Source organism: Phalaenopsis equestris, unplaced genomic scaffold (assembly GCF_001263595.1).
Source record: "Phalaenopsis equestris unplaced genomic scaffold, ASM126359v1 Scaffold000036, whole genome shotgun sequence".
NCBI lineage: Eukaryota > Viridiplantae > Streptophyta > Magnoliopsida > Asparagales > Orchidaceae > Phalaenopsis > Phalaenopsis equestris.
In genome coordinates this window covers 1657074-1671914 of record NW_018164478.1, presented here as the reverse complement: position 1 = coordinate 1671914, position 14841 = coordinate 1657074, and the positions used below count along the sequence as shown (strand labels likewise).

The 14841-nt window shown below is 35.4% G+C and overlaps 1 protein-coding gene across 1 annotated transcript; it reads left to right on the top strand.

Annotated features, from left to right (window-relative positions):
• The first annotated feature begins 3301 nt into the window (after positions 1 to 3301).
• On the top strand, positions 3302 to 5142 carry LOC110018782 (protein LAZY 1-like). The gene is made up of 3 exons (XM_020716217.1): positions 3302 to 3366; positions 3465 to 3531; positions 4439 to 5142. The coding sequence occupies exons 1-3, from the start codon at positions 3361 to 3363 to the stop codon at positions 5140 to 5142; spliced, it is 777 nt and encodes a 258-aa protein (XP_020571876.1). The 5' UTR covers positions 3302 to 3360.
• The last annotated feature ends 9699 nt before the right edge of the window (positions 5143 to 14841 follow it).

Sequence of the window (14841 nt, the reverse complement as noted above, 5' to 3'; positions counted from 1 at the left end):
TTTAACACTTTAGAAAATATTAAGAGTCCGTTTGGGGCGGCTTATAAGTGCGGGCGGCATTTTCAAAAATTCAAAACGCTGTCGTACCGTTTGGTTCGCGCGTTTCGTCAGTTTATCCGAAACTGTTTTGGGTTTTTACACTAAACGCAGGCCGCGGGTCGACCCCTGTGGCGGGCCCGCGGACCACGTTTCAGGATAAGCAGTGCGATTTAGGATAAACAGCTTATCCAGAAACGCACAAGCTGCCCCAAACAGACCCTAAGGCTTATAGTTGAATCAAACGTCTCAACAAAACAAATCAAACAAAACGCACAAGCTGCCCCAAACAGACCCTAAATGGAGTGGATGACTTTGAAGAGATGATAAACCACTTGTGTAGACCACATTTGTTAGTCACACCAGAGAATTGCGCCCATACGTAGATTCTTCAAATGAAAATAGTAGATCAGAGCCCAAGAGAAATACAATTAACATGAAAAAAATGATATTAACGAATGTGACTTTTTCTTACATGCTAGATAAATGAAGGGATTTATTAAGTTAAAAGTATATGAGATGGTGGTTAAAGTTATCATTAAGTTAATCTGTGGTTATTATTATTACTTTTGAGATTACGATGCAAAATCTGTGACCTCATTTAACGATGTGGCCCTTGAATACTTCATGATTGACATTAATCATGATATGTTCAATGTGCTAGACAAAAATGATGAGGTCAATATATTGATGGATCGGTATTGCAAGAAACAAGATTGTGTGAGTACCAGGATTTTTTATTCCAAAGAGCTTATGGATTGGCATCGAGAGAAGAGTGGATGGTAGCATTATTTGTGAGTGTTGTAAAGTGGCATCTCTGTTCAATATTTTTTAGGGTACCTGTAAAATGAGATTGTGTCTCACAAGCATTTTTCACCTCTAAAATTGTTTGATATTTCACACCCATGTCATCAAGAATCCTAACCATGAATTCTTCATCATCAATGCAATCATTACTTATGTAAGATCCATTGATGATTTTTCTCTTAATGTGACCTTAGATATTATTAGCATAAATATTAGTTAGGGTGATTCAAAGTTAACATGACATAATGCTACCATAAAAAAAGATGATGAATGCATGAGAAGACTATCACTAATAATAAAGTAGTGTTGGTGTTTTCATGCTTTGCAAGCAAGTTTGGGATGTGGATGTCATGTGATGATGGTGGATAAGAGACATGGATTTGTACCATTAATAAAATCTTCTAGCTAAGACCCTTCTAGAAGCTTAAAGACCTGAATGTTCAAACTTACGTCGTTGGTTGTAGTGCATTTAATGATTTGAATAGATTGATTATTATGAGTGATTAATTGAATTCAAGTTGATTTCAGAAGATAATGTGAAATGTGGCTTAGTTGGAGGGGAGATAGGGTGCCTTAGATTAAAAGAGAATATTAATTGGCCTCAACAAATGGCTCTAAATTCCTCTTGATTTTAAAGAAGATTGTTTCTTAAGAATGGAGTTTGGGGGTTGCAATTAAGAGAGAAATGTGACGTTATGAGTAATTTTTTGGAGGTGGATTGTGTATTGTAGATAATTAAATGTTCCTCAAATATTTTATCTTTTTTTATTCCATCAAGTTTTCTTTGAATTTTAGTTTCATTTATTATGATGACATTCATTTGATCAAATAGTGTACAAATTGTGGTTTGTCCGAGATTGAACTTTGTACTCTGATTAAGAGAGAATGTGAAGACAATAAATATGAGAAAAATGTTGTTTTATTTCTTAATGAGAGAAGATTTGAAAAGACTCAAATACCATTCATTTCTATAATTATTTTTTGTTCTCTTCACGCTATATTTTTTGCAGATATAGTAACTTTAAAGGATCAACAAATACAATTTTTTTATGTTTAATGTTACTTTTGAATTTTAGCTCAAAGGAAGTAAAAATATATAAATTATATTTATAATTATAAACTATTTTACAGAAACGCATAAACACACACAAACACACAAAAAATTATAGTCATAAATATACTAATAGCAAACAATATATATTCTACAAAAGATTTGACTTTATTGGCCTAAGTATGTTTCATTCATTCAAATACAAAGTTGATATAATTCATAGTTGATTTTTTCAAAGTCTTATGAACTTACATGTGAATTACATCATAGAGAATATAATAGCCATCCTAAGAACTAAGCTTGCAAGTTTAATTATTAGTTGAAATAATTACCGCTACTGACATTGTAAAATATGTTTAGAATATCTGTCATCATTTGTAAAAATAGTTACATAGTTACATAATAATATTGTGATTATATATATATATAATTATTAAGATACTACCAAAATTTTCATTAATAATAAAAAAAATATCAGACAACAAATTTTTACACAATATCTCTTTGACACTATATTACCTTAGGCACTTAATTATTACACATCAAAACTTTTCAGGATTTCCCTCGAAATTGCCACTGAAATTGCAATATTATAAATTGCCCAACAGAAAAAAGACAAACACTACAACAAATGAAAATACAACAAAGATAACTTATGATGCAAAAGCTACCAAATGATAAGAACAGATAACCTAACAAACGCCAAATTATTTGCAATAACTAAATTAAATTGATATAACATCATTGCAAAGGAACTTTCGATATGGAGAAATCAACCAAAAGATGCCAACCAATCATGTTCCTGCCAATAGCGTGCGATTGATTTTTAATATACTTTACCCATTTAAATAATTAAAATGATTTAGCTATATATCTATATAACTAAAATGCTAGCAAGGACATGTATCTTTTATATGGCGTCATATATATATATCGCTGATATTACTTATTAGAAATAGAAGATGATGAAAATAGGCTATGAGCGTTGAATCTATTTATATAGCAGTGTATTTTATTTTATTTAGGTTTATTGTAAAAATAAATTCAAACCTTAGTCTGATCTACACGTTATAAAATATATGCCATTCTTAAAAGCCACTAACAGTCCTTAATTTCAACACTTGATTTTATCATGATTTAATAGACATAAAATTGCAAACAATATATGTTTATAATTAATATTAGGAAGATAGCACTTAATTCCAATGTACTTACATATCTAATACAAAAACTTCAGTTTTTACACATAAAATCTAAAATATAGATATTAGATGTATATAAATAGAAATTGGGCGGTATTTAAAAGAAAATTTACAAAATTGTTTTTGTAATTTTATATTTGTTCTCTTTGCTCTCCACTTCCTTAAAGATCATCCCCGGCAGCCACCCTCTTCACCATCCCCTTTTCCTCACTTAAGTGTGGCTCGCTTTCTTCTTCTGTGCTTGGCTAATAGAATAATAAAAATATGAAGGTTGGTTACTTCATATTGTTCTTTTCTTTCCTAATTTGTTCTCTCAGTGACTAAATGATAATCTTTTATCTTCTGATTATCTTTAACTTGAAACATAGCTTCTGGGTTGGATGCACCGCAAGTTTTGGCAGAACAATGGCGATACTGGCAGAGACCTCGCCACTGGTGAGACTACATCTCAATCATCTCTTTTTATAATATTAGTAAATTATAATGAACGAATAATTCTTTTTATATATATATAATTTCAAAAGTTAAACTTATTTTTTTAGTTATTGCAAAATTTAACTTAAAAAGCTAAAAAAAATGTGCATATTATACGGATATATATAGGATAAACGATTTAAATCTACTAAATTTGTTTATTAGAGTAAATATTTTAATTAATATTTATTTGTTTTCTTAATTAAGTTTACTACAAAATTCAACGTAATAAAAGAATTTTTAGCCATATTTACAAATTTAATAATTTAATTTAAATATTTTTTTACTGATTAAGCCAATGTCATTTGTAAACTGATTAAACTAATATTGTTTAAAGATTTTGAATTTTTTTCTTTGACAGAATTTCTTGAAAAAAAAATGCATAAGAATATTGTGACAAAATTTTGATTTTTTCGTGTATGTGTGTACATATACATATACATTAATATAATATTAAAAAGTTGTTAATTCATGTGTGTGTTTAACATTCCTCAACAATATAGATCATTAAATAATTTACCCAAAACCCAATTATTCTGAATTTCTAATTTAGTCACTTCTAATGTTTATAAACATGTATTTGACCTCTTGATTCCAACTGCATTAATGGTAGTGTTAAGGAGCACTTACGCAATTACTTAAAAAAAGTCAAACTGTTCTGACTAAAATTTTGATAATTCTTCTCGTAGATCTATTTAAAAATAATATAATATCAACTACTCATACATTAAACTCATTTCAGCAAAAATTTGAAAACAATACGACCGTTAGAAACTTATCATTACCAATATTGTATATACAATCATCTTAAATTCACCACACCTCTTAATTCCAAGCCTTCTACTTAACTCGGTGTAATGCTCCGCAGTGTCCTACTGCTTACACTGCATCTCCGGCATGCCCTCCCCGGAGCACCTCCTCCCCAATCCACCGCCACCAGTTCACCGGAAAGATTTACTCCCGGCTGAAACAGAATCACCTGAATTAAACGCCTCCATTCTCCTTGACGGCTTGCTCCACATCGGAACCTTCGGCTCCCCGATCCTATTCCGCGAAAACGGAACACCTGCAATCACAGCGAACGAAATAGCAGGGAAGGAAACCGAGATGCCAACGGAGAGCGAACTGATAGCAATATCAGTGGAACTTGGGAAGGTGATTGCCGAAGAGTCAGAAAATGAGAAGAAATCCGGCGAAAGGGTTTCGTCGGCGAGGCCAAGCTATGCTGGTCCCTGCGGCGGGAAGGTATCGGATGTTTGCCCTCTGCAGGATTTTCTGTTCGGGTCAACTGTTGAGGCGGTTGAGAAGAGGCGGCGGGGTTCGTTGGGAGAATTGTTTATGAGAAGCAGAGCGGCGGAGGAAGGTGGCGGCGGCGGGGCGAAGAGGAAAGGGATTTTGATTGCGGATGAAGAAGCGGTGAAGTTGACGCCGGAGAGGGAGAAGATGAGCGTGGAGACGAAGGGTATGCTCAAGTTTGGTGGTGAGCCTATTGGCAACGGCGGCTCTTGTGGAACGGAGACGATTCAAAATGTAAGTACTGCAATTTTGTTCATGGGACACGTGCACGACTGAATTTTATTTTAGCTGCGTGAATTTCAATATATGGGACACGTGTACTCTCGTTCACTCTCTTGATTGATATATTTTAATGCTATTTTCAATCATATAATAATATAAAATTTTATTGGAGTAAAGTGTCAAAATAGTCTCCAACTATTTACAACTATTTATGTGAGATTGATTTATTTCTAGAGTTTATAGAAATATCAAAATTATCAATAGATTCTATAATTGAGTTTAAGATAGTCTCGATGACTATAGCCAATGATTATTTTGACCTTACTATGATTTTTTTTTACTAAAGTGGTCCCTATAAATAATTGGAGACTATATTTTGATCGGTTGTTCTACCACCGTTGGACACCATTACCCATCTTTCAAACAATATGATTTTAAAATAAATGATTAAATAAAGAAAAATTTTCATGCATACAACACAATTCTTTTATATATTTACTATAGACCATCTGATGTTGTGGATGGTGGTGAGATCTGCAAACTTTATGGCGCAGAATGTTGGCCTTTAAAAGAGAAGCATAAACAAGTTAAGTGTTGTTGCGATGAGAATGCATAGGTGGATGATGAGTGTTGTGAAAAACGACGGCAATAAAGAGAAAAGTCTGATCGAGAAAAATCATAAAAACAGAAACACAGCTGAACACACAGATTTACGTGGTTCGGTAAATTGCTTACATCCACGGAACTGCAGTAGATTTTATTTCTTCGAGAAAATTACACCGTCGTTGATTTGACGTTTACAAGAAAGAGCTATCTCTCTCTACATTCCTCTCCCTTACCTTCTCTCTCCTCTCCTTCTCTCTCTCTCTCTTTTCTTTCTCCTCTCTCTTCCCTGCCCATGTGAAAGAAGGATTAAAAAAGGAAAAAAAAACAGACTTTTGTTTCCCTGTAAGCCGAAGGAAAGATGAAAGAACAAACACAGTTTCTTTTCAGGCCCCATTTGGGGCAGATTATTTTGCTGCGACAGCATTTTGAAAACGTCGCTGCATAGTTTGTTTGGGCGTTCGTAAGAGCGTTTTGGAATCGTAGATATCCATTGAACGCGGAGGCCTAGTTCTGTTCGACGTTAGCTAGGGCTTATCGTGCGTTATTGTCCTCTCGTGCCCCTGATTTCTCTCTCGTGCTCTCCCTCGTGATCTCCTTCACCGATCTCGTGCGTAAACTTCTGGTGAGATCGCCGCACTCCTTTGCTCTCTTTTACCGATCTATATGTGGCTGGAAGGTTTTTTTTTTGTGTTTTTTTGGTTTTTTTGAGGGCTAGAAGGAGACTTCGAAGCTTTTAGGTTTCTTATTATGATCTAGAAATGGAAATTCGAAATGGATCCCATAAGTTTTGGTTTTTTTGGATTTTTAGCTCTTGTATTTGAAGATTTGGGCTTTTTTAGAACTGAATATGTCGAAAATTTTGGGAGAGAAGGAGGCCCTACTAAAATTTATTCTTGAAATTCTTGGTTTTGGTGTTCGAGCTTTCCTTGGCCTTCTTTTGCTGTTGAAAAGAGATTTGATTGAGGTCTGTCTTCTTCCCCCTCCTCTGTGCCCTTTTAGTCTTCTGTTTTGCTCGACCAAGGTTGCTTCAGGGTGGCACCTTTGGGCGAGAATGACATGCTGGTGGAATGTGTTTTAAATGCTTTATGATATTCAGTTAAAAGTAGGTTTATGAGGGAGGTGTAGTTCAGTTCTCAAGCATGTATAGGTTGTCTACTTATCATATTTTTACCTATGTAGTGATATTTGGCGGCTAATCTAGGCTTCAAGAAGGGTTGCCTTCATCTTTGTTTATGCTGAACTAATCTATCATATGCTGGAAGAAAGTATTATTTAGGTGGTTGATTTGTGAAAATCTAAAATTTTGATGACTCAAGTTGGCTCTCCGTGGCCGCCTTCTTTGCTTGCCACACATTCGTGAAATGCCAATAAGTTATTCTAAATAAGCTGCCCCAAACAATTTTATCAGACAGGGGCAAGAATGTCATTTAACTACAATTAAGCTATTCTGAATAAATTATCCTAAACAACAAGACAGATTATTCTGATAATCCGCAGATTATCGGATTATCAGAATAAGCTGTTTATCAGCAAAAGCTGGAAAGTTGCAGCTGCCCCAAAAAGACCCTCAGCCTGAAGAAGGGAAAAGAAAAGTAATTATCTTTTCTTTCTTTTCTCTCTGCACACTTCAACCGAAAGAGAGGAGGTGTCTTTATCTCCCTACCAGCCGATGCTTTTAAAAGGCTTCTCGTTTGACCCATAAGGCAAGCATTGCGACGCGGGATCGAGTGGAGGAGCGTGGGAGAACATTTGCAGAGATCTTCACGCGGTCACGTGGTTCAGTGTAGAGACACGCGGGATTAGCAATTTAAGAAAGTTTAGGCTTTCCTTAATCTCAGATTTAGAAGAAGCAGGAGGAGCAGTCCAAACAAAGAAAAATCAGCATTTTAATTTCTTCTTAATATCAGTGGACCGACTCCACCTTCCCCAACAATTCTCCCACTTGGAAACTGTGACACTGACTATATCATCCACTGACTGCATCATCCTTTTCCTCAAACTTGATATCCTTCACCTCTGCAACTTAAAACCCTAGTCCTCATGTCAGAAGACCAACTGAAGCTGCACACAACTTCAGTTTCTCAAGAGTAACAACCTTAGTTGACATATCACCATCAACGTAACATTGTACCTCTAAGCTCTTTTCTGTGTTACTCATGAATCTACTTACAACTCCTACTGCATGGGTAACATCTCGCCTCAGCTGAAAGCCTTTCTCAACAATTCCAGTCATGTACCTCTTATTGTCATCCAACGCAGTATTTACCCAATACACCCACTTGTTATGCAATTTCTTCTTCCCTGGTAGAAGTTCTTTCAGCTCCAACTTGCTCAAAATTTCATTTTGCAAGATTTCTTCATAGCTCTGTGGATCTCCATCATCTGTCCGTACAAGATCTGATTTTTCCGCCTTTGACATTTTGTCACATTGCACAAAACTGACTTTCTTCAGCTTCCCCATAATGCTCCTCTAACTCATGTGTCCACGTCTGAGTAAACATGTAGTCATATATAGTGTGTCAGTTTTCTTGCCCCGAGCCAGTACTAATGCTCATTTAGTCACCTTCCAGGTACAATTTGAGAACACTACTGCATGACCACCCTCATTGAGTTGCCCAACAGAAATGAGGATTTTCTTCAACTCTGGAACAAGTATGACCTTTTGCAAAGTTCATTTGCACTTGTTAGGAAGTGCAATATCAACGTCTCACATTCCCACCACGTCCAATGCTTTTCCATCAGCCAGATGTACTTTCCTAAAGTCGCTTGCAACATAATTTTGCATCAGCTCCAGGTGGGACGATGTATGGAAGGAAGCCCCTGAATTCAGTATCCAGTCATCAATAAAACTGTGAACTGTCAATAATAGTGCATCATGTATTTCTTCAGTTACAATATTAGCGTCATATTCTCTTTTTTGAGATTCCTGCAGTTCCTTTTTATGTGATCAGTCTTGCCACAATTTCAGCAGGTTCCCTGCTGATCAGACTTTGATTTCGATCTTTCTCTGTTTGAGTTCTTGTCCTGTGATCTATCTCTGGAATCAACAATCAGTGTCGAACTCGAACACGAGGTCTCGCCAGAATCTTTCCTGCACAACTCCTCAGCCAAAATCAAATTGTGAATATCATCATACTTAAGTTTAGATTTACCTACAGAACTGCTATCTGTCATCCTCATGGTTTCTCAGCTATTTGGCAATGAAACCAACAATATCAATGTACGTATCTCATCATCAAAATCAATTTCAACAGGCGACAATTGATCTGTGATATTATTGAACTCATTCAGGTGTTGAGCAATAAACATACCTTCCGCAATCTTCAGGTTGAATAACTTTTTCATCAGGTGCACCTTGTTATTCGCTGATGTCTTTTCATACATGTTTGATAAAGTCGCCATGAGATCTGCTGTAGTCTTCTCCTTGATTACGTTGTGGGCAATAGATCTTATCAATCGAATAACCCCCAGAACCTGTCAATCCAACAAATTCCATTCCACCTCGTTCATCTTTTCCGGCTTCTTTTCCAATAACTGAAGATGAAGTTTCTTCCTATAGAGTTATTCATATATCTGCATCCTCTAGTAACCAAAATCTATGTCGTTGAACTTCTCGATTTCTGATGCTATCACTTCGTCTCCTCCCATCGTTCTTCTTTAAATCTGAATCAAAGCTTTGATACCAGTTGTTGTGAAAAATGACAGCAGTAAAACAAAAAGCCGGATAAAAAAAAATCACAAAATAGAAACACAACGGAACACACAGATTTACGTGGTTCGGCGAATTGTCTACGTCCACGGAACTGCAGAGGATTTTATTTTTTCGAGAAAATTACACCGTCTTCTATTCAACGTATACAAGAAATAGCTATCTCTCTCTACATTCCTCTTCCTTACCTTCTCTCTCCTCTCCTTCTCTCTCTCTCTCTCTCTTCTCTTTCTCCTCTCTCTTCCCAGCCCACGTGAAAGAAGGATTAAAAAAGGAAAAAAAACAGACTTTTGTTTCCCTGCAAGCTGAAGGAAAGAGGAAAGAACAAACGCAAAGTTTCTTTTCAGCCTGAAGAAGGGAAAATAAAAGTAATTAGCTTTTCTTTCTTTTCCCTCTGCACACTTCAGCCGAAAAGAGAGGAGGTGCCTTTATCTCCCTGCCAGCCGATGCTTTTAAAAGGCTTCCCGTTCGACCAATAAGGCAAGCATCGCAATGTGGGATCGCGTGGAGGAGCGCGGGAGAATGTTTGCGGAGATCTTCATGTGGTCACGCAGTTCAGCGGAGAGAGACACATGATTAACAATTTAAGAAAGTTTAGGCTTTCCTTAATCTCAGATTTGGAAGAAGCAGGAGAAGCAGTCCAAATAAAGAAAAATCATCATTTTAATTTCTTCCTGATTTTAGTGGACCGGCTCCACCTTCCCCAACAGATGAGTGGCTTGACACTTAGAGACAAAATGCGAAATGAATATATTCATGATAGAGTTGTTGTAGCTCCAATGGAAGATAAGTTTAGAAAGTCGTCTTGTATGGTTTGGTCACGTTTGGTCACATTAAACGTAGACGGTTTGGTCACATTAAACGTAGACCATTTGATGATCTGATTAAGAGAGTAGATATTTTAGATTCAACTTATGAGAAGAAAGGTAGGGGTAAACCTAAAAACACTTAGGCATACTGTATAAAAAAAATGATCTTACTCTATTAGAATTAAATGAAAATATGACACTCAATAGAACGCAATGAAAAATAAGATTCATGTAGCTGACCACACTCAGTGGGATAAATGCCTGTTGTTGTTGTTGTTGGTTTGGTCGGTCCTCTTTTCTTCCTGGTTGGCTTCTCTTCATAGGGGTAGGTCTGGATACCTTAGTCAGTGCGCCCTTTGCTACCTGATTTCATGTTTGAATTATGTTTGAAATGTTATGTGAACCTGATATTATTGTATTGTCTCTCCACCTTCAGGGCTAGGGTCTGGACACTTGTCGGTCGCCGCCAATTATCATTGATCTCCACTCATTCCTTACAACAAGTTCATTCACACATTGATATTATAATTCATAAGACTTTGTATCTCTTTACTGCCTGTGGAACAAGGGGTCTCTGTAATCATTAACTTATAATGAATTTTTACACTGGACTAGACCTTGTGGTTTTTTCCCTTTACATGTTTTCCACGTAAAAACTTCTGGTGTCATTACCGGTTGTCACTAATGGTTGTTTTCATTATCAAACCATCATGCACATTCACCGTGCCGCTGATGTGCTTCTTTGTCAAGTGTTCCCTGCGACTCTCAAAGGTCAAGCTCGCACATGGTTTTACTCTTTCCTGGGAGCACCCTCAACACCTTCAATGAGCTTATCAGACTATTCATAAAAATCCATATATATTTAGCGTTTCTTTTTTATTTTTACAGTTGTCTGAGTATAAATAAGTAATTTCATGAAGTAAAATACTTGCGCTGCAGATTTGGAGGACCTTCAGGAGAAAGATCCATCCCGAAAACTCTATTGGCTCGAAGAAGTTTGCAAAGCATGCAAAATATGAGATTAATAGAGACCACAACTATCGAAAAGTTTACAAAAATAGCAGAAACACAATGAACGATAATGGCTGCAGGCAAGCTTTTAATTCTCCAAAAAAAACAGAAGAAAGAAGCAGCTCCTCAAGTTTCAAGAAGCCGAGGTCTATTGTCACGAACAACTCTACAGGTAGTCGCGAGCAATGGATCAAGACTGATGCAGACTGTAAGTCAAAAATTTTTTTATCTTCTTCACACATTCTGTCTCAAGATTTCTATATCATAAAAGTTTTGTTTAATATTAAACAAAAATTATGAATATATATATATATATATATATATTATATATAGAAAAGGAAATTAGTATTTGACAGAGGCCCAAATACCGGTTTCCCATGCGCTAGACACCATGATGAGAGCCCACGTCATGTGCTTAAATATTTGAGAACTCAGTGTCACTGGGGATCAAACTCGTGACCTGAGGGGACTTACAGTGAACCCCTCCAACCAACAGGCTACGGCTTACGACACACACACGCACACAATAAAATGCAATTGTATTAGTAGTTAAAATTGCTGCAGAAGTAATCACCGCTAAAAACCTTCCATGATGTTTTAAAACCGCTGTTAAAAGTGCTTGAAGCACTAACAATTGCATTGTCTTAAAATCTAGAGAAGTCTATTTCAAGTGCTGCGAAATATATTTTCTATTAGTGTATATAAGAACTTCTATAAGTAAATTGGTTCATGAATCTCTGTCCCACAGTCTTTGTCGGTAGTATGAAAACGTCAAGATAGAATTTCATGAAAGTGGACATGCAAGCCTTTTGTTTTGGCATGTGTTGTTAGGAATCTAATTACCATTTTCTTCGGCGCAAGTCTTGTCGAAAGGCCCATAAATCGATCACCAATAATGAAATCTAAATGTTTAAAACTAATTACTACAGGAAAAAGATGACAGAGACAGTGATGGCCACACTTTCATTGTACAATGTTAAGGTGCTGTCAATTCATAACTGACACAATTTGTAGGGCTTAGAGAGATTAAAAAATATTTTGTGGTTGAGGTGGTGTCGGTTTGAACAATACATCCTTGTTCCTTACTTTTGTATGTTGGTTTTAGGAATATTGAAAAAATTAAATGCTCTTTTTATATATATATATTTGCAATTGTTTTATAATTTTTATGCTACTTATAACTTAGTAATTGAAATAGATGCAATTCCGATATTAAAAAAGTTGATAAAAGTTCAGGTATGCCATGTTCCGGGTTCAAACATTTCAAATAAGAACTAGTTAGAGCACTATATATATATCCTACTCAGCTGTTTAACTAATGATTCAATATAATCAGTAAATTAAGTCAGTGATTATAAAATACATTGATAGTTGTTTAGTTGTTGGTCCTGTTGTGCAAAACAATAAGGAAAAGAAAATCAAACAGCAAATAAACAATCAAACATGGAGTGATTTGGATGGTTCAGCACAAAGCCATCTATGTTTAACTAATGATTCAATATAATCAGTAAATTAAGTCAGTGATTATAAAATACATTGATAATTGTTTAGTTGTTAGTCCTGTTGTGCAAAACAATAAGGAAAAGAAAATCAAACAACAAATAAACAATCAAACATGGAGTGATTTGAATGGTTCGGCGCAAATCCATCTATGTTAATGAGAAGAGGTTATTCCACTATCACCAGACAGGAATAAAGAAAAAAATGATTGAAATAACGTTAACTCCACACACAAAAATCCGCTTTATTACCTCCTATAAGTAAGAAAAGGATTAGTGAATACAAAAAAATAAAAAAGAGTCTTCTTTATTCTCTTTTACTAATAAGCCTCTAACACAACAATTTCTACATCATCTCTCACTTCTAAATATGTGGGAAATGATAAAAATGAGCTTCGACAACAAAATGAATGCACCAAAATGTTTGCCTATGCACAAATCTCCTGAAGGAATCACATCTCATGCAGTACTTCAAAATACACGAATGTGCAATCACTTATGAGTTCGAATATTCACCAAATACCTTTAGTATGCAAACTTTTGGACTAATAGAACCTTTGTGAGAATGCATGTTGGATTCTCTTTCGTATTTATCTTCTTCAATAGAACATTGTCGTTAGCAATCAAGTTTCGCTTAAAGTGGTTCCTCGCATTGGTACTAACATGGTGAACTAAATTTGTGGTAAAAAATATCACACTCTGAATATCATAGAATACTGTCAGAGACTCTTGATGATCTCTTAAATATTAATCTAGTAGGACTTGCATCACCTCTGTGACTATCATGTATCAGCCTGCATAGTAGACAAAGTATATAGTAAACTAAAGAGCTGATCTCAAATTGAATCAGCCTCATGCTAATGTGAATAAATAGCTAGTCATAGAACTTCATCTATTTATATCACTTGTATAGTATGAATCAGTGTAGCTTATACAAAAATTAGCAATAGATGATTGTCTCTCAAATTAACACCAAACTAACATTAATTATACTCTTTAGATACCTTAGGATATTCTCCACAGCCTGTCAATGTCTATGTCCTAGATCATGCATGAATATACACACAACACCAATCGCTTGTGTAAAGTTTGAACTAGTACAAACCAAGAAGCGATCACATATATTTTCTCTCATAATCATTTTTAGGATACTGATTTGAACTCAACTGAAAGCAAGATGTAACTAGTAGACTCACAATCTTTCTCGAGTCATCAACCCCAAACTTTTTCAGCACCTTCCAAACATATGCTACTTGTGAGAGCTAAACTTTTTCAGTTGTTTTACCCTTAAGAATTTACATATGAAGAATTCTACGAGTTTCACCCAACTCTTTTAGCTCAACATATTTGGATAGTTTCTTCTTCTTCCTATTGACCTCAGTCTGACTGGTAGATGCAATCAAAATATCATTAACATTTAGAAGCAAGTATATGCACAATGAATTATATTGACCCCTCATGTACTCCTATTTCAATCAATCAAACTTCTTGTATCACTACAGTTATGATTGTTTTAACTGATATAAAGACTTATCAAATCTGTAAATAAAATCTTCTGAGGCTCCAAATCCATGTAACAATGACATATAAATATCATATTATAATTCTCTATATAGGAATGTAATCTTCACATCAATATGCTCCAAAATCAGACCATACTGTTCTATAATTTTAAATACAACATGGATCAAGGGATGTTTGACCACTGTAGAGAACACCTCATAATAGTGATTCCTTTCTCATTACAAAAATTTTTGTCACTAACCTTGCAGTGTACCACACATTCACTCTATGAGATCTTTTCTTTTTTTCATACACTTATTTGGAATCCCCATGACTTTTCTTTCAGGAAGAAGCTTTACTAATCCCGAAGTGGTATTCTTCTAATGAGACTCCATCTATTCTTCCATTACCCCTCTCCAAAGATCACTATTTGAGCTCTCCACAATTTCCTTATGGTGACAAGGAATTTCAACCTCTGTTAATTTGAAAGTCCAAATATAATGTGATCCTTAACCAAGCTCATATCAGGATATTCTGACACTTGATCCTGCTCATAGTAATAAATTCTCGACCAAGTATCTCATCATCAATATCTTCCTCCACCTCCTCCGGAGCT

Excerpts from the sequence above, each read along its gene's own strand:
- LOC110018782 (XM_020716217.1), top strand. Across the intron at positions 3,532-4,438 it reads TGGCAGAGACCTCGCCACTG|TGTCCTACTGCTTACACTGC; the intron begins GTGAGACTACAT and ends AATGCTCCGCAG.